The 22,013-nt window shown below is 33.8% G+C and overlaps 2 protein-coding genes and 1 pseudogene across 2 annotated transcripts in view; all 3 read left to right on the forward strand.

The window, feature by feature from the left end:
- LOC125826823 (long-chain-alcohol oxidase FAO4A-like) overlaps nt 1-22,013 on the forward strand; it is a 143,860-nt gene that overhangs the window by 92,275 nt on the left and 29,572 nt on the right. The window lies entirely within an intron of this gene.
- LOC125826834 (NDR1/HIN1-like protein 12) lies at nt 16,178-16,990 on the forward strand. The gene has a single exon (XM_049506177.1). It carries the CDS (start codon nt 16,347-16,349, stop codon nt 16,941-16,943), a length of 597 nt encoding a protein of 198 aa, XP_049362134.1. The 5' UTR covers nt 16,178-16,346; the 3' UTR covers nt 16,944-16,990.
- On the forward strand, nt 20,431-21,544 carry LOC125826343 (uncharacterized; annotated as a pseudogene).

Below are 22,013 nucleotides of genomic sequence, written 5' to 3' on the forward strand. Positions count from 1 at the left end.
TTTAACATTAAAAACTGAAATGACGACTCTATTGGGGATTTAATTAGGTTCTAACTATTAGACATGATTTTTTTTGACTAATTGTTTAAGATTTTAATAATTACTCTCCCCCCCCCCCTCTCCCCCATCCACTTTTAATTGTCATATTGCGCTTTTCGAAAGTCAATTTGACTAATTTTTTAAGTTAATTTAAATTATATTAATCCGATATTATAAACAAAAAATTCAGATTTTTAAATATTATATGAAAAGTATTATAAATTGTATTTTTTTTGTCTATCAATATGATGAAAAAATATCATAAAATGTTAGTCAAAGTTCTTATAATTTGACTCTCAAAAAGGAAACCATGACAATAAAAAATCGATGGATAAGTACTAAATTATCTTGCCTTATCTTTGCCTTATTTATTCAAATTATGTTGATAGCTATCATTTGCATTCATGGCCTACCTCTGTTACCACGACATAAAATATACAAAATATTAAAGAAGGGTTTTGCGATCCAACAACCGGTCTTTTTTATGCTCAACCATTTTTTGGAATAATTGACAATTTATTGGATTATTCCTTGTCCAATAGTTGACATAGTTCCAACCAGAGTTGTCTACTTGGGCCCTGATTTTCAAAAGTCACTCCTAGTAAGACTAGCGTAGAGCGAGATCAAATTTTAAATTTTAGCACATTGAACTAAGATGACCCAACACCCAAGACGTGTCGGATCCATTAGAAAGATACCTTGAGTCCTAAATGACCCATGACCTAAACGGACAATCATATTCACATGTGTAATTGAAGGAAATGTATGTCAATTTAAACAAGGAAAAATGATAAATATACCCCCGAATTATCATATATAATATGCCAATACCCTTTGTTATACTTTAAGGTTGTATATATCCTTACCGACATTCTTTTGGATCGTCTATACCCTTAAGAGTAACAGATTGACAAATGATATCATCTAAATAATTTACCTAGTTGTATATATTTATTTACCTAAAAATATGAAAACCCACCTATTTTTCATAATTTACTCACCCATGACCCGAATTAAATCACTATGATATTTAAAAATAAAAAATAAAAACATAGCCCTTCATCTCCATTAAAAATCAAACAAGATGAAAAAATGTTCTTCAATTCATTTTCATTGGCATCATTCTCAAAATCTCACAAACAAAAACACATAAAGCATATCATTTCAATGAAAACTAAGAGATCCATTTCAATCTTTGTCCAAATCAATTTATTATTGTTGAAATGGATTGGAAATAATATCACCATTGATGGAAAAAACTTTAAGCTTAAAAGTTGGTCTATAATTGAATCGAAAATTTCGAACTCAAATTCAATTATTGTTATTGAAAGGGGTTGAGAAAATACTACCACCATTGATGGACAAAGCTTCAAGCTTTAAAGTGGGTCTTGTTTTAGGAAAATATATTTTAGACTGGTTTAAAGTCACCGCTTAATTTTTTAAGAAAAAATCAAGAAAACTGATTTTCAAAGGATTAAAACAGGAAATCGATTGAAAACTTAAAAGGGGTTCGAGGTTCTTATTAGTGTCCTAAGAAGGGTTTTAAAAGCACCTAGAACACCCGCTAATGCGGTTATTCGATAATTAATTATTTGACTAATTTTTTTAAAAGATAAACACGCTAGACTAAGTGAAAGTAAAATATTTACTTAATTTTTTAAACATTTACTTCAAGATGATTATCTTTTGGGGAGTTGAATTTTTGAAACCTCGAAATTAAATAAACAGATGAAACACATAATAACAAATAAAGGAGATAAGGAAAGAAGATTTGGGCCCAAGTCTGAATTTGTTCACCTAGACAAACACTTGGGCCAAATTTCTACTTTGGGCCTTAGGCCTATTTCCACACCTGTCCTAGACTAATAATATTGAGTTTATGGCCCAATTTCTCTTTTGGTACCTGTCCTAACAACTATCAAGTAATGATAATTAAAAGGACAAATTACTTAACTACACTCATTTACTTGTCTTAATATTCATTTATCCCTACTTATTTCAAAAATTCCTTATTTACCTATGTATCCCGCATGTATCCCATGCACAACGTTATGTGTCCCGCTATGTGAAATGTATCAAACACTATGTATCACGTGCACAACGATATGTATCCCGCATGTATCCCGTGCACAACACTATGTATCCCGCTATGTGGAATGTATCAAACCTAATGTATCATGTGCACAACGTTATGTATCCCGCTATGTGGAATGTATCAAACCTAATGTATCTCGTGCACAATGTTATGTATCCTGCAAACATCATTTTTAAGGAATATGTGGTTCCTATAATTTATACTAATTAAAATGCAAAGGGCTTAGGCCCAAAAGTTACAAAATACAACTTTTAAAAATAAAATTGGGGCTTTTGGCCCAATTCCTTCAACTTTCCGATTCGATGCATATTTTCAGGCTTCGGGACCTGTTCGTCGATTTTTAATAGGCTGGCTGACTCGGATAAAAATGGAATATGGGCCTCCATGGCCTCAAGAAAAATGCAAGAATAGAGTCCGCGAGGACCCCGACAGATTTCACATGCAAATGAAGAGAACGAATTAGCAAAAAAGGAAAGTGACATGGAATAAAGAATGCACTGGCGAAAAAATTTAAAAATAAAATCAATGAAGTTATCATCCCACAACTTGAATTAGCCAAGACAAAAAACATAAATGTGTATATATATAATATAAAAAAATAAAGAGAAAAGGATCAGTGATAAAAATTCATCCACTAACTTCAAACAATGAAAGTAAAATTGACAGATTGTCTCTACATAGCAAACAGCAACAGTGAACCACAACGAAATTTAAAAGCAACAGTGAACATTATACCTTATAATGCCCCGAGAATAACTATTAAACAATTAACTCAAGTCATTTCTGGACAAACATGATAGTTTATAAATAAATAAATAAATAAAAAGAGTAAAATAAAAAATAAAAATAAAAGTTTCCGGTTGCTCTCCGAATTAAAAACAAAAGCATGTTTGAGTGACTTTCGGCAATGCAATTCGATTTATCTCTAATAATCGACTAATTTGTCAAAATTAAACCGAAGGTAGCGACCAACTAAAGCAAGTACATTTTTATGAACATTTAATTATGGCATTAGATTCACACATATTTACTATCTTACAAGGTAGACATGCTCATAATTCGACCGAATCAATTAGTTTAAACCAATCATTGTAAAGATGCTCAATTAAAAATTACATAAATATGCATATCCTAAATTTGTGGGTCCAGATAGTTGACAATATGGTAAAGTTGCCTTAAACTTCAATTTTAACAGGCAAAAAACATATTGCTTATTATTTCAACGTGAATTTTTAATTTCCATCTAACACCCACAAACAACAAAGAAGATGACCCTTTTAACGCGTTCAAACTTGTTCTAACATCAACTGTTGAGAGAAACGACAGCAGGGGAGGTGATGACAGAATTTATATCAATATGTCGTTGGTTCCCATTGTTATATCAAGTTTAACAAATAAGTTCAACACAGATTATAACAATGCTGTCAACCAACATACTAATAAGAGTAAGACAGTAAAGCATACATCTCAATAGAGACCCAATAAACTAACAAATAAATAAATAAATAACCAAAATACAACCTACGGACTCGATACACATACTTGGAATGTAGACCCCTTATTTCATTCGTCCAACTAGGGGTGAAGGAATGAAAAATAGGGTGTCAAATATTGAGCAATAAAATAGATTTACCGCTATTCGAGAAGCGAAACGGCAAAATAGAGCCAGGTAGAGTAGCGGAGAAAACACCAACAAATTTTCAAAGCTCGACTCAATATTATGACTAATCTCAGGGAAAACAGCCAAGAATAAGTCTTGTACATCAATTTAACAGCAACAACAACCCACCATCAATTAGATAAAAGCTTCCGTCACCGGAATATTGCTCTACGGTAGAAGAAAAATAGGGAGAGATCATTATGGAGAGAGGCGTTACCTTTCGAAGTGCAGCAAACAGGGACAACAAGCCAACAACTACGATTCTTCCACCACGAAGTTCAAACACTAGCAACAATAAGAAAATCTGGGCAGAATATTGAGCCCCAAATACTGAAAAAAAACTAGTTACCTCAACTGCTTTAAAAGGTATTTAATGCCTATTTTTAAATAATTTTCTCAAGCTGTTTTTGGTATTTTATTTTTTTCATCCAAAAATCCCCCCCAAACAATGAACAGTAGGAAACTGCTTATAGAGGGGAAGCTTAGGGTTCAAAAATAAAATGGGGGAAACAAACGAAAATTCGGAATAAACAAGGGTCCATTTGAAATTCAAAAATCCAAACTCTTTCACCAATCGGGCAAACACCTTTTTTTGCGATTTTCGCCTCATTCCGAAAGAGGGAAGTGGAAATCGACGCTTGGGATCAAAGACTTGTCCTTGGACGTCGACGTGGCTCCATCTCGAGACCACAAGGACTGATACGCGGGCTGGCGGATGCTGTACGAACTACTGGCAAGGCAAAAGAGAAACGACAAAAAACTCATACTTGGACGCCGTGTATCCGTTGCCATTGTCGCGTCTTCCGTGAACTCACGATGTGTATTGCTGTTGTGGTGTTAACGTTCTGGAAAATTGGGTTCTTTTGCGAAGGAGAAATGGATTTGGGCCGGGATGGGGTGTATTAAAGTGGGTTGGAACTTAAATGAGATATAATCAATTAATTCGGCTAGAACTTAAATGAGACGAATTAATATAATTAACTAACGAGCTTCTTAATTTTAACGAAATAAAATAATTAACTCAATATACTAATGACTCAAAATATAAACTACTAATTTAGACAAAATTAATGAAAATACTCACTAAAATTAAAATCTTCTTTGTGATGATTTTCGAAATGTTTATAAAATATACTAATTATATACGAAATTATATAAAACATATATATTAATTTAAAATTACAAAAAAGTGACAAAACTATTTAAAATAACTTGCAAACTATAATAATAATAATAATTATTATTATTATTATTATTATTATATATATATAATTTTGAAACTTTATAAAACTAATTATTTTAAATCGTTTGAAATTGAAGAAGCTCGAAATAATTAACTTATATTGTGGAGGTACAAAATTGGGTGTCAACAGGTCTACAATCAAATTGAAAATTTTGAGCTCAAATCGATTTGTTATTGTTGAAAGGGGTTGAGAAAATACTACCACCATTGATGGTTAAAGCTTCAAGCTTTAAAGGGGGTCTACAATCAAATTGAAAATTTCGAGCTCAAATCAATTTGTTATTGTTAAATGGGGTTGGAAATATTCTTGAAATTGATTTTGATGAATCGAAATAGATGATGTACAAAACACTCAATAATTTCGATTCCAACTATGCTAAATGAAGATGAAGGTTTTTTTTTTTTGTCAGCAAGCAATAAGGTTTACGAATTTAAATAATTCAAAAGACACATGAGTAACATAACTTGCTGGAGATGTTACATGTTGTAGTTGGGTGGAATGAGGAAGATAAAAAATTTGAATCGAAAGTGAAGAAGATTATAGTAATAATGAACAAGTCATCTTCTTTTTTTGAAAGATGAGTTCTTGATTTCATGATGGATTGAGAAGAATAGAGGGATGATTTTTGATGAAAATGGAGAGTGAATTTTGGCACCATCCATTTTGGTTGTGGGTCGGCATAGGGTGGGGCAATTTTTTTTTTTATTTTTTAAATTAAAAATATTTTCAAACCAAACTTTTAATTTTTATTTTTTTTGGGGGGGGGGGGGGGGGAGGGGGAGGGGCTGGTAAAGGGAGGATAGGGTGGGTGGGTTTGGGCGGACTAAACAAACTTTTAATATATTTTGTGGAAGGGGTGGGGGTGGTAGGGGTAGTCCAAAGTTGGGAGGGTTAAAGAAAATAGAAAATATTAGAATTTGAGTAATTTTTCATAAAGAAAATTTTAAATTGTTAATTTTATTTTTTTTTGCTTTTGGGGGAAGGGCTGGATGGGGGGGTAGGGGTAATAAATTGATTTTCTTAAAAAAAGAATTTTTTTAAATTTTATTGAGATTGGAGGAAAATTTTGAAATATGTTTTCCTTAATTTTTTAAAGGGAGGTCATTTTTCTTAGAATTGAAGAAAATAAGTTGATTTGGAAAATATTTATCAAAACATTTAAGACAACCAAACATAAGAACATTAGAAAACATTTTCCATTCATACCAAACACACCATTAATACATCTGATTTTTGTTCCTTCGTTTAAGCAGAGGCGTATCTAAAATTTCCCCTAGATGGGTGCATGATTACGAAAAAATGTATCTTAAATATAAATTTGATCGATTTGACCTTTAATTCGTAATATGAACAATTAAAGTTTAAAAATTATAGGTCCAAAATATATAATACTACTAGTTTTAAATTTTAATATACACATTTGATTTAATTATATAAAAATTTACAATGCTAAATTTTTTAGGAATTCTCAATGTAACACACTTGAAAATTTTGAAAGAATAAAGGAAAAAAATAAAAGAAAAATTAGTTGAAACGATAAAAGTGTAACTGATCGATAATCACTTGGAAAAATGTTACTCAAAGAGACAAGATACATATAAGATTTAAATTTCTATCTCTCACTTAGAGAAGTGCACCCAATCATTATCGCATTATTATATGATACTTTGAATATGGGTTCACACATCTATATTTAAATATTTTTTAAAAAATATAACACTACTATATATAATCTAGAGAGGGGAGCATGGGTTCACGTGAACCCACGGCACCCCCTCTAGATACGCCTCTGCGTTTAAGTTGCTTCAAAGTTTGCATAAAAAAACAGATACAATATTAGAGAATTTTATACTAGAAAACATAATACTCGTCACGGCACCTGCTATACCCTACCAGTAGGTAAGCCAACCCGTAACCCAGAACATCAAGTAATGAGCGTAAGGGCAGAAACTAGCGAAAACAATAGTCTAAACAAGGACAACAAGGCGGAAACAAACCAAAATAATTATATATACAGAAATCCCTCCCAGAACCTAGAAGTCACTAGAACAGAGTTTTCTAATAAAGATTACAAGTCCCAAAACTGGACCACACAAAGCGTGTCTCAAAAGCAACAAGACTAGCTAAGACAAAAGAAGGAGGCAAAACAAACCCAAAACTCCAAGTGCTCACCCTCGTTTCCGAGTCACAGTTGCAAAAGAAGGTTGGAACTAATCACCGCTGGTAATCGGTACTGAGACCTGCATCACGAAATAGATGCAGAGTGTAGCATGAGTACCAAAACAACAGGTAATCAGTATACATCACAGGCCGACTGAGCAAAAAGGGTAAAAACAATAAGAAAGGATAGAATCTAGACATAGAAAGGTCAAAGCGGATATGAAAAGAAAGCACACGAGCATACCAGAAATAAACTAAGTACAACTAAACTAAACCTAACTGGACCCCCATAAGCCCAGAAGGTACACTCGTGCGCAAGTTTAAATAAAACTTGAACGGACCCCCATAAGCCCGATAGGTACACAAAATAACTAAGTCTAATGAGAAAGAGGAAAACCGGGCTCCCAGCCTAAAGTAACCAAGATAATCCATCAGACTCCACCAAGCCAGCAATGCACTCTTAGCCCAGCTAGAAAGATGACCCTAGGGGGTACCCAACCAAACAGTCCACTCTCAGCCCAGCTAGAAAGAGGGACCCAAGAGTGAGGTAGATATCGCGAGTCGTCCTACCATGCAGTCAGCTCCCAGCCCAGCTAGAAATATCGACCCGGGGACACCCAATAGCACACTCCCAGCCCAGTTAGAAAGAGAGGCCCGGGGGAGATCGTCGATATCACTGAGTCTACCTAGCCAGCGATACGCTCTCAGCCCAGCTAGAAAGAACGACCCCGGGGGTGATGGTATCTCTAATAGGATCAAATCCAACAATAGCCACCATGAAACGTCGTCCACTCTAAGAAATCACAGAAAAGGCTCCAAGCCTATACTATCTCAATCCCACACCTTTAGTGATGCACCAAACCTTCGAGAACGCGTCAGGACTAGAGGGAGAAGATACAGAAGTGCAGCAAGTAGCGATAATGCCTAATCTAAGGCTCAAACTATCAGACTCAAGTCTGCTACCCCAATCTACAAGGAGCTAAGTCATCTGAACGACGTCGGCAGAAAGTTAAAGCTATCTAACCCATACGGGTCATAAGTCTAAGGTAATGCTAGCCTAACCTAGACTCAGGACGGCTCAGAGTAGGCACCAAAGTTATGCGGATCGGAGGCGTCGATCTCACAAGAATTTGCATATGGTGTCTATTCACGATGTTTGGAGTTTAAAGGTGTATCGATGGCTTATAATAGGGCGATAGAGTACATGAATGATGGAGTCAAGACCTAGGTATGAATTGTGAAAGGAGACTCAAAGTACTTTTTAGTCTAGATGAGGTTATATCAGGGATCAACGCTTAGCCTGTTTCTGTTGCCTTGGTGATGGATGAATTGACGCATCATATTCAGGTGAGGTGTCATGGTATATGCTATTTACAGATGACATTGTTTTGATTGAAGATACTCACCCACCCGACTCACTAGATCTGTTTATAATTCCTTCATATATATGAGATAATTTATTCATTATAAATGGTAGGATAAATAATCTCACAAATAACTAATATATCTATAACCAAACACAACATAAAATAATCGTACTGTTTTACTCGAAAAAATAAATAAAATAAAAAATGACAAAGTTTCCGAAAAATCGATTAAACTTATGGCTTAAGAGAAATCAAATTTCCAAAAGAACAGAGTCGCCACTTAATTTTTTAGTAAAAATCAAGAAAAATTTAAAGGTTTTCAAAAGATTTAAACAGATAAAATCAATTGAAAATAAAAGGGTTCAAAATTCAATGTACATTCCGAAAAGGTGTTAGGCCCTCGAAATGCCCGTTAACTTGTGGTTGACCGATGATTTGACTAAAAATGATTTTGAGTAATTTTAAAAAGTTTAACCAAGTAAAAGGAAACTCATTTTTTATTATTATCATTTATTTTTATTTTTATTTTTATTATTATGATTATTATCATTTTTAATTATCTTAAGGAAAAGGACTAAGGGAGATTTTCCCAAAGGAAAATAATTTAAATGACAAGACTAAATAAAAATAGAGCAAAAACACAAATATTTTAATTTGGATATGATAAAAAGTTGAAATGGCTATCTATGGAAATTTAATTAAATTAATTCACAATCAAATAAATGGTTAGTCAACATAATAAACAAATAAGGAGCAAAGGAGAAATATATGAAATTTGGGCTTTTGGCCCAACTTTAAGAACTTGTCCTAATACTAAAAATGACCCAAAACAATGAATTTGGACCTATTTGATTGAAATCTGCTGATGTAAATTCTTTTGGGCCTTTTAGGCCCATTTTCGTTGACACCTGGACCTGCTGGAATTGGGTCAATGCCCTTGGACCTATTTTGCCTTCATAAAATCTGTGTATTGTTGACACCCAATTTTGGACATCCACGATAGGAATTAATTTTTGAACTTCATTAATTTCAAACAATTTGGAATAATTAATTTTATAAAGAATTCAAATATATTTCAAGTCACTTTTAGGTAATTTTAGTCATTTTATGATTTCTAAATTATATATATGTTTTATATAATTATTACATTTTGAAAAGTATTCGAAAATTGCGTCAATAAAGATTTTACTTTTACATAAATATCCTACTAAGTAGTTTATCTATATAATAAATTACTTTTTTTTTTAGTCGATTAGTTTATAACTAAGTTAATTATTTTATTTCGTTGAAATTAAGAAGCTCGCTAATTAATTCGTATTGGTCAAGTTTTAACCAAATTCATTGATTAAATTTTGATTTGACTACAATCTAATTTTATTTGAGGTTATACACCTAATTAATTTATTTCAATCCTTAAAAGACCAATTTTGGGCCTGCTTACTTCTTTTTCAGCAATCCAAGTTGAATTTCCAGCAACCCAGACGACCCAGCCCACTCTTTTCTCTCCAACCCGGCCCAATTCTATTCTAAAGAGATCCAGCAACATTATTCTAGAACGTTAACCTCACAGCAACAGCTCACGGCAACAACAGCTTCCAACGGCAACAATGATTCCCAAACGACCGCAGCTCCAACGTCCACAAATACACGGAAAGCAACTCACGGCGTCAATGGTACAGCTTTCCGGGTCTTACTCCTCTGTCAGAGCAGCTCGAACAGCTTTGCACCTACCACAGCCGCCTGAAATTTTATCCCTGCTCCGCGATTTCCGTCTTTTACTTGCAAGGATGGGCGCCATGTCACGCCTTAAGAGCAAAGAATCGATCAAAGCCGTCGACGTCTATTTCAACTTTTGGATTTTGGCTGGAAATTTGGATTTCCTGGCAACAACAACTTCTGCCCGTCCTTGGGAAGAGATTTTGAACTTTGAAATCGGTTGGGAATTCCATTTATACCCCGGCCCTTTTCCAAATTTTCTACCCTTTCCCCCAAAATCCGAACTCGATTGTTTTCCCTATAAAGTCCCTTTGTTCTTCATTTGAAAGAGGGGGAGGACATATTAAGAGTTAGCTAAGTGTTGAGAGAAAGAAATATATCTAAACCAAATTTTTTTAAAACTGTTCGGATCAGTCTTGGTTCTCGCTTGTTTTTGTCTTGTTCGTTCGAGTTTCTCGTACTCGTGTTTCGGTGGAAGAATCGCTGCCCTCCTCAGCTCGTTCATTTTAGGTCACTGCTCCAAGAAAGTCCTCACGGGCTTCCACCCTCTCGTTGCATTTCGATGAATAGGCCATAGGGGCCTAATTTTTCTTTTCTTTGAATCAGCCAGGTCATCCGAATAGGGTTGTACAAGGACTGGAAATTGAAAACAAGTCTCAGAAAGCTGAAAACAGGCTGAGATATAGCTCGTATACATTGATATACATCGTAGACACTCATATACAGGTCAAAAATGCAGGAACACAGGTCTGGAGCAAAATACATGTGTTCGGAAGCAAGAGATACATAAAAAGGGCTGATATACATGCTGATATACACTGATATACATCAGTTGTATACCAAAAACGGGAATTGAATTAAAGCTTAAAAATATAGCGAAATTGGCCCAAGAAGGGGCCCAATTTCATTATCTCTCTTACTCTTCTAATGATTTGATCATGTGTTGATTAATCTTATTTAACTCTAACTTTAAATAACTTAATTAGATTCCCCGAAAGATGAGTTATTTTTGTTATGTTGATTTACTTTTAATACTTTTTTTGTGTTCATTTATTTTACTAATAAAGATCTTATATCATTAATTGAATTAAAACTCTTTGCTATTAAAAAGAACGTTATTTAATGTTTTTTTTAACACACTTTTAGTTCGTTTAAAATTGTTTCAAGTTAAAGTCTCTCCCAAATAAACTTTTAAAAAGCCTTTTCAATTAATTAAAATAAAATACTTACTTGGTCATTTTCTCAAAAAGGGTCAGTCAATTATTTTAAAATGATGTTCATGCTTTAATTTATTAAATTGGTTTAAATTGTTATTTCAAAATGAATTAAATAAATTCTAATTAATCTAGTTTTATTAATATTCTAATCACTTGTATTTCAAGTGAAATGCTTCATTTTTGGGTCCCTTTCTCTAAAAAATAAAAAAAATAAAAATGTGTCATTTATTTAGTTATTTTCTCAAAGTTAATCAAATATATTGTAAGTTATTATTTTTACGCTAAATCATCATTTTCCTAAAAATTAGTCGAAACATGTTTTGGTCAAGTCACAGGTCAACCGTAAGTTAGCGGGCACTTCGAATGCTTAAACCCTTCTCGAAGTGTAAATTGAACCCCGAACCCTCTTTGGTATTTTTCAAATGATTTTTTCTGTTTAAATCTTTGAAAATTACAAGTTTTCTTAATTTCTTTAAAAAAATTAAGTGGCGACTCTTTCTAAGTATTTTTCAAATTGTTTTATACTTAGAACATTTCAAAAAGTGATTATTCTAAATACGGTAAAATTACGGCAGAACATGTGTATTCTTTATGTATATCACTGTATACAGGCCATATTTAGGCTCGTTTCGTGTATATTGGGTTGTATACCACATGTATACAACCTGAATCTGACTTCCAAGCATCTGCCTCAATGTCTTCTTTTGCTTTGGGCGAAGACTCGAGATATAACACGATTGGGCCTCCGTGGCCCATTTTGAGTGAAAATAGGAAGGTAAGGAATTCAAAGAACTCGACCATAGCCATAAGACAATGAAGGGAAATGAATTAGTAAAAATTCAAACCGAACTAGAAATATATAGATAAAATGAAACACAATACAATTTTAGTAAATAGGGATCAATACCAATTTTATTTTTTTTAAATGAACAAGGCATACAATAATAAATTGGCCGAGCTTAAAGTATAACAGAAACATGGAGAAAATTTGTGCAACAGGAGAAATAAGATCAAATTTAAGGATGATAAAATACTTACATGCTAGTCATCAACAAATTCATTGAATGTTATTCAAGTATTCCAAATGGCTTAAAGAGATGGCATCAAATTAGCAAGGATCTCAATCAAAGGACATATTCTTGAAAGTAACCCACATGCTACAAATTTAAGAGAAGTGTTCTGTGGGAACATTTAAAAAAGGAAGAAAAAAAAGCATGCTTGATGAGCCTATTTTTCCAAATCCATCATGGTAAAGACTCAAATCTTTCTAACTTAATCTTAATCTCGACTTCGCCAAATAACTCACATAGCACCAAAGAATAACATTGGTTGGAAATAATGGATACTAATAGCTCACGCTGAATCCAAAAATACATTTTTTTAAGTCATCACAAAAGCAAACTTTCGAAGAGGGGTATTTAACCATATTCAAGGTCCCATTTCTATCCACAAGAGAATCGTAAGTGACTAAGATAAGCACAGATTATGATAAGGTTCAATACTAAATCAAAGTGACAAGATCTTAGAAATGCTCAAACCGAAGAAGCTTAAATTATGCTCTGAAGCTCTTGTCCAAAATTTAAGTTTTTATATTAATAGGACAACTCTAACCAAACCGAATCATGATTTTAGCATACTATCATGGGAATTTCAGCTTAAACATGTAAAAACAAGTAGACGCATATCTAGAGCCGATATAACAGTAGGCCTATGATCTAACTAAACAAGATCATGACGGGCTACTAATATAACAATGCTAACCGAAAATTGGCAGCCATAGACAACATTCCAGTTGTGCAAGAATAGCTACGAGTCTCACGAGATATTCTACCATTGATGAGAGTCTGCTAACACATAATTGAAACGACAAAGAAGGCGACTAAAACACAAGCAAATAGTGAAGAAAACAAGTCTATATAGCTAACACATTCGAAGTCGAAGCCGAACGAACATCCAAACTATTTTAAGCATGATAAGGCAGTGGCTCAGCTGACTATAAAAAGTAAAATCGAGCTAACAAATTGCAATGACCAATGTGATCTCCAAAGTGATTTCACTGATGCTTATTAACAAACATTCATAACTCAAACTCACAGAAGAGTAAAGCCAAAGCAGAAACCAACTTCACTTAACAAAATGGGTACAGAGAATGTGGTGTAACCCACCATATAGAAATAGAAGGTGAGAGGGGGCAGGATTACCTTTCTTGGAGCAGCAATTGGGACAACGGACTAAAGAACAGTGACTTCACCACAAACCGAGCTTCACCGAATTTCGACGAGCTTTGCCAAACAGTGAGCAGAAGAAAAAAAAGGAAAATGAAATCTCCTATCTTTTGCAAACTAGCGATTCTTTTCGTATTCTTTCCTTAGTATATCTTTTTCCACTCTAACCTCTAATTATTTTCTCTAACCCAAAATTTTCCAACTTCGAAAAATCTCTCCCCCTCCACAAATGGACAAAAAAGATGTTATATAGGAGGAAATTAGGTAGATTTTTTTGGGGGGGGGGGGAATTCTTTTCACAATTCGGGGGAGACATCCTTTCTCTGAAAAATTCGCCCCATTCCGGAAGAGAAAAGGGGAGAAACGCGTGCCCTGCTCCTCTGCTCGCGATGTACGACTTGAGAGGGACACGGGAGAAGACGACAAGGGATTTGACGCCGTGTCCTTCCTTTGTGAACGTTGGAGATAGGACGCCGTGTATTTTGCTGTAATGTTAGCTGCTATTGGTTGTCGTTTTGGAGCTGATGCTAACGTTTCTGGGAAGAGCGTTGCTGGGTTGTTTTAGTATGCTGTATGTATGCTGGGTTGCTGATTGTATTGTATTGCTGTATTGGGCCTGGGTTGTTGAGGTATTGGGCTGGGCATGGGTATTGTTGTTGTTATTAAAGAATTGGTCTTGTTGGGCTGCTGGAAAAGTTAGAAAAGGGCCCAAATTTAGTCCTTTAAGTGGCTTTAAAGGTGAGGGTAAATAAGAAGCTAGATTTGAAATTAAGACATGGCCAAATGAATTACAAAATTAGCCAACTTGTTAACCAAATTGAGTTTAACTTGTGAATTTGGCTTAAATTTAAATAGGACGAACTAATATAATCAACTAACGAGCTTCTTAATTTCAACGAAATAAAATAATAAACTCGATTATGAAGTAATTAATTTAAAATAGAAACTAATTGTAATCATAATTGAAATTAAACTAAATTAAAGAACATTCGACTTAAAATGTGAAATCGTTTTTGAGAAGATTTTTAAATATTGATAAAATATACTAATTACATACATAATTATGTAAAATATATATATTATTTAAAAATTATAAAAATGATAAAATTAATTAAAAAATAACTGGAAAAAATATTTTGAATTTTATAAAGTCAATTATTTCGAATCGTTTGGAATTTAAGAAACTCGATGATTAATATATATTGTGGAGGTCCAAAATTGGGTGTCAACAAGTACATTTTATTCTGATATTATATATTATACCTTATCTCTCATACCAAACGATCGGAGGTTAGATTAGTTCTTCTCTGTGATTCTTTTTAATAGGGTATAGTTTCTTGCTATAGAAATAGTAGCTGCTCTTTTCTCTCTTCATATTATAAATGTAGACTTGAATTGGATCCATCTCCATACGATTCATGTCACCCTCTATACTCTAGTATATAATTTGATAATTATACCTTTTTTTTTTGGTTTCCAACCCGGTGTCCGGAGCCCATATTAGAGCTCCGACTAAATTCGGATCGCGCTCTGCAGGGCCCATTCAGGGGTGGCGCTCCTAACATGATTTTCTCCATACCCAGGGCTCGAACCCGAGACCTCAGGTTAAGGGTGGAGCACTTCACCAGTGCACCACAACCCATGTTGGTTGATAATTATACCTTACTTCGTTGTAATTGAATTTACTTTGTCTTTATTTAAGATCCGCCACACCCTAATTACATATCTAAAGAAATATATATATATATGCGCATTTAGAGATTGCAAAATTAGAATCCGCTCAATCCATCCCATTTTTTAGCTTATTCAAACCTATTTCAGTCCATAAAAAATTGGACTAATATGTTACTCAAATTGTCTTATGAAAAATCTTGTCAAAATATGAATATGTTTGTATAACCAGAATAAATGAAAATAAAATATTATCAAGTACTATTTTTCCCCTTTTTATATATATAAAAGAATCAAATATAACAATTAAAATTTGGTAAATTTAGTTTAAGTTATGATTTATATTTTAGTCCGATTTAATTTGATCTATTCAAATTTAATTCAGTCAGTCTATTAATTTGCACCTCAGTATGCATCATTGTTAAGGTATTATTAAGAGCAAAAAGTTGTTTAAAACTTGCAAACGGCTTGTTAAGTTTGGTATTTTCACTTTATTTAAGTACGGAAAAGACTTTTTTTTTTATTCCTTAATAGTATAAGGTATGAAGCAGAAGTTTTAGCTAAGCTAACTTTATCTCTAGGAAAAGAAGATACTTAAACCTTACCCAACAATTAAAGCCAAGAACCCACACACTTCCTCCTCATAACACACCTTCTAAAATACCCTTCACACATCTGCTACTCTAGAAAAAATAAAAACCTTTGAGTACTCCTCCTAATGTTGTCACTCTGTCACCACTCTCAACCACCACCACCTACTGACCACACATGTCGGTCTTAGTAAAATCTAAAAGACCTACTCATCAATCAAGCTAAGGACGAAAGTCGGCCTTAGTAATCTGAAGGTGTTAAGTGAAATTATTTGACTCATATTCATCAAGAAGGAACAAAAGTCAACCTTAGTGATCTGATAGTGCTGAGTGGAGAATTTCAAGATATTCTACTCATACCAATGCCAAAGCCGGTTTTAGGCCCAGAACGGCGCACCAATCCACTAATTTGGTGTGCAGCTATAATCTGCACACTCTTGACCATAGCCGTGATCATCACGGGTATGGTCGTATTCATTGGGTACATGGTGATCCGACCCAAAGTACCACAAATGAGTGTAGTAAGTGCACATTTAGACAAATTTTCATATGACATGGCAAGTGTCCTAGTAGTCAAAGTCTCAATTGTAATCAAGGCTGAAAATGACAATTCAAAAGCCCACGCTAATTTCTACGAAACAAGTTACACACTTAGTTTCCATGGTGTTAAAATCGCGTATTTAAACGCTGATCCTTTTGATGTACCTTCAAATAAGTCGATTGACTTGTATTATCCTGTTGAGTCATCGCCAATTCCGTTGAAACCCGAAGATGGAGAAATTGCTGAATTATTTTTGAGAAGGGGACAAGTTGTTTTTGATATAAGAGGAAATACAAGAACTAGGTGGAGAGTAGGGATTCTTGGTTCTGTTAAATTTTGGTTGCACTTAAATTGTCAACTTAAGTTTCCTTTGAATGGAACTACAATTTATCCAAAATGCAGCACAAAATCCAGATGATCATTTGATTGGGAGTTCAACAACTTAGGTATTTTTTGTTGTTTAATAATTAGTAATCATCACTTAATTATCTTGTTATTTTGATTGATTTTTGTTTTTTTGGATGTAATTAGATTCTTGAAAGAAGTAATCATCAATATTCTACCTTTGAGAACATAATACAATATGCTATATTTAATTTTCTAGCTACTTTAATTATGATGGAATATGAATTAGAATATATGTATTTAAGGATTATTTTAAATTGAAATATGTTTTTATCGAATTAATCTATTAGTTTAATAACATATTTGAAATTTGAAATGGAAGGAGTACTTTTTTTTTTTCTCAAATAGCAACCAAAATCATGTCCAGACCTCCTTAGTATTTTATGTATTTCTTCTGGAAAAAAGGTTTAACATTATACTTCCTCTAATTTATAGTATCCGGCTTCTAAGAACTTTTTGTTTTGTTTTTTTCATCCGGTATTCTATATCTGTATTGGAAGAAATTTTCATACTCAGCTTCTAAGAATTGTACACACTTAATAGCCAATATCAATGAAATATTTGTTTTTAAAATGTCGTTCTTCCTTATTTAATAAACTTCACTAATTATTGAAAAAGAATTAAGATCTCTAGGTCATTTACAAAATGAACTGGGCTCATGTGTAAAAATAAAGTGACTATGGTCTTACATTTGAAAATTGAAAATCAACTTTTTCATATTCCAACGAACGACAAAAGGTTAAAAGAAAGATCCCATCTTAATGAAGAAGTAAAAGAGAACAATTTGAAATAATTGGCACCTTTTTAAGAGTAATATATATATATATATATATAATATGTAACACTAGGGAAAAAGTAATAGTAAAAAGCCATTGTGCGGAAGCTTTCTGCCTACTTTGTCCACAAGCAACCAAAAGTGAGCTAATTAGTGGCCCATACATGCAATTTTTTGCTCTCGTCTTAACCATTAAGTAATCTAATATTTCTTCCGTTCCATTTTATCTAATATAATTTAATTTGACATAAAAAAAAAGAATTAAAAAACAATTGAGACTCGTGATCTCAAATGATTGACAAATATCTTGTAGTTATACATCATTTTATTAACATTTCTTTTGTAAATTATAATTTTATCAAGCAATTTAAATATATTTAGTGTTTTAAAATACGTTTATATTTTATATTACTTTATTCGTGTGACCTATTTTATTTAATAAGAAAAATGGCACTTCACTTTCCACCAAAAAAGCAAAAGGAAGGAAAAGGAAAGGAGAAAAAAAATGGAGGGAATTAAATTGAAAACTTTTAAAAGTATTAAAAAAGTATATAGTTTTACAAGTTACAATCCAATTTACTAATTCCCCACTCACCTTTTATTAACTACACTTAGGTATAAAATAATTTTCTTGGAGAGTAGTCTATTTCTCTACCTTTCTTTTTTCGTGTCTATTTTTCGACCATGGAAAAAAAGTTTCTTTTTCCTACGTTTTCATCACTCATGCTTTATCCCTCACATTTTCACTGAAAAAAGAAAGATAACATAAACAAATTAATTTTAAGCTTTTCATATTATATTTAATAAAATTATGTAGTCACATAAACATTTTGGGTCATAAGTTTCAGAAGATAATATTACTTTAAGGGCTTGTTCGTTACGAGAAATAAGAAACAATTAATTTTAGTATATAAAATCAAGGGATAACTTAATTTCGAAATTATTTATCTCTAGATACAGTGCTATTTTCATTTCAAATTAAGAATGAAATAGCAATCCTAAGATAATTAATCTCAAATTTACTTATTCTCCAATCAAAGTAGCAATAGCTTTGGCCCATTTTCATCCTTGTCAAGCTATGTAGACACTAAGGAGTCGTTTGGTAGGAAGTACTAGGAGAAATAGTCCATGTATTATGTATGGTATTAATTAGTACTATGTTTGGTAGAATTTTTGGGTCTAAGTATAATTAATCCATGGATTAGTTATACATCCTACATGGTATTATTGTATGTATTACTAATACTTTCCATTTGGTGGTGTTGACACCCAATTTTGACCCTCCCCGATGAAAATTAGTCTTCGAGCTTCTTCAATTTCAAACGATTTAAAATAATTAGTTTTATAAAATTCAAAATATTTTTCAAGTTATTTTAGTTTTGTCACTTTTTATAATTTGTAAATAATATATATGCTTTACATAATTATGTGTGTATTTTCATTTGTTTTTATACATATTTTTAAGTGGTCGTAAATTAATTCATCTTATTTAATTACTAGTCGAACTCATTCTAATCTACTAAGTTCAACTACATTTGGCTATAGTTTGAATCCAATTCAATTTTAAGTGACTGAATTTTGGGCCCTTTTTCCCTTTTCCAGCCGGCCCACTCTACATACCCAACACAATTTCTTCAATTACATATCCCATCAGCAGCCCACAACACTTAATCCCTTTGACCCTGACCCGACCCAAATCTCTTTCCTTCCCTTCTTTGTTGTGTTTATGTACTCATTAATATTTGCCGCTAACCTTAAGGTCAAAAAATTCAAATCCCTAGAAGACATCCATTTTGAATTAATCACTTAACTAAATCATATGTTTCTTACTCAACTTAAAAATAAATAAATACATAAGTTTACAAAATACTTCATTTAAATAATATTGCGACATTTTTCTATTTCTCCCTTAAAATGGTCCTAACTACAAAATTTGTTCAATCAAATTAAGTTAAACTACTTTAGCCAAATAAATTAGTTGTCGGATAACCGCATTAGCGGATATTCTAGGTGCTTTAAAAACCTTCCTAGAATATTAATAGGAACCCCGAACCCTCTTTAAGCATTTTCGATTGATTTCCTGTATTAATCTATTGAAAATCAGTTTTCTTGATTTTTCTTAAAATTAAGTGGTGACTCTTAAAACCAATCTAAAAATTATATTTTAAATAAAACAGAATGGCGACTTCCGCTGGGGATTTGAATGGTTCTAACCTTAAGATTAATTTATTTGGCTATCTGTTTTAACTGTCTACTTGTTTTATTTATCGCTTATATTGAATTGTGGCATTCATGGCACCCGATTCCGCCAAACGGCAAATAGATTGCATTAGGAAAAAAGGCGGTTACGTGGCTTACCACGACTGTCCTTCAGAAAAAGCACAACTTGACATTCTTTGGAAGTGATAAACGAATAGTTGGCTTGTGGTCATCCAACGTCGTTTATTAGACTTCACCCCGTTGTTTGTCTGACTCGGGTAACCGTCATTTCTCAACCAATTCTAGTCAACCTAGAGTAGAGCGAAACCAAATCCAAATCTAAGCATTAGCCTAAGACGGCTTAATACCCAAGCGTATAGTCCATTAGTAAAACCGCCAAAATCATGTCCAAGGTCCATGACCTAACGACATACCATATTATTTGACATTTGAAAGATGTATGTGTGCAAACCTGACTGTTGCCTATTTGGGGGAGGGAATCTTAACTGTGCTTTATTTTGTAGGTATGGATCGATTCCCCAAATTCGACATGGTAGTGGAATCTCCAGTTCTGCTCAAGATGTGGTACAACGACCTTACTATGGTTCACAAAAGGTTCCTCAACAAATATATAGGAGCCCTAACAGAACTCATCAACATGGTTGGTTGGCCCGAGCTTATTGAAGTCCTTACATGCTATTGGGACAACGAGAAAATGGTGTTCCGATTTGTAACCATGGAGATCACCCCAACAATAGAGGAAATTCGGGACGGAATAGAAACAGTCGGTACAAGACTTGAAAGAAGAGTGAGAAAGCATGAAAACATCTTAATCCCTAACAAGCCTACTCTCGAGGATATCGTAAATTGGCTTGGATTAAGAAAAGATTACGCCCACTGGGCAGAAGGTTCTAGCATTTCTTTTATGGATCTATATGCTAGGTTCGGGTATGCGAGCTTTTATGTGAATTACAACCAAGAGTTCAAGGTCACTTTCAGAGAATGGGACGGGATCAGACCTTTGGCATTCACTGTCGCACTAATTCTTGGTTTTCCCACACGGCCCGAGCCTCAGTATCAATACCCGAGTGATAATGTTTGCGCACACTCTGTTCCACGGACATCTGAACCAAGGGAAAGTAAAGTATTATCCTATCGCACCTGTCATCTTTTCCGACATGTACCGTGCTTTGGGAAAATGCAAGGAAAGGCATCATTACTTTCAGGGTTGTAACCTTCTCCTCCAATGGTGGATAATGAGTCACTTGGTAAAGAGACACGGAACTCAAGAACTCCATACCCTCGATAAGCATAACGCTCTTAAGAGTTTGAATGACATGTTATTCTGGGCAGACTTAGAAAAAAGAAGAACCAAAGAAAGATGGACTCAAATTTTTTCTGAGTTGAGAGAAGAAAACATCCGGTGGATGTTCGACCGTTTCATCTCGAAAGATGTCATAGTACGGGGCGACAGACAACTTATGCTTCCTCTGCCGGGTATTCGAGGTATTCGCCCATATGTACCCATCCAGGTCTTGAGACAGTTCGAAAAAGACAGACTACACCTCCAGAAGCATACTACCGTATCTATGTGTTCGACATCGGGGATGATAGAGTGTCTGAGGCTTCAGAGATGCTGAGAGAATGGAAAAAAGCAGTGCGAATGAAGCCGACACCATTGCCGCGATCGATTTAATGCTGGGTACGATGAAACCTACAAAGCTTGGTTGAAGGGTAACATACAGAGAATTTCCTTCTCAGTTCCGAATATTTACCGCAGTGTAGAGGACAAAGGGTCCAAAGCTTTGATAGAACTAAGAGAGGTAAGAAGAGAAGCTTAGGAAATGCACGAGGAATTTCTCTGAAAGCAAGAGGAGGATAAGTACGCCCTCGAGAGCGTAACTCAAGAATTAGAAAGCTTGAGAAGTGATTTGGGAGAGCTTAATTTATGGATTGGGGATAAGAAAAGCGAAATGTGTCTCGAGGACTGGGAAGAGAAAGGCCGTCAGAGCGAAGGATACTTGCTAATGATTCAATATAGGCTTCAACATCTCATAGCACAGAACAAGAGGAGCAGATCAGAGGCGGGCCATCGGGACATCTTAGCGG

This window comes from Solanum verrucosum, unplaced genomic scaffold (assembly GCF_900185275.1).
Source record: "Solanum verrucosum unplaced genomic scaffold, falcon-dt-bn FXZP01000060.1, whole genome shotgun sequence".
Lineage (NCBI taxonomy): Eukaryota > Viridiplantae > Streptophyta > Magnoliopsida > Solanales > Solanaceae > Solanum > Solanum verrucosum.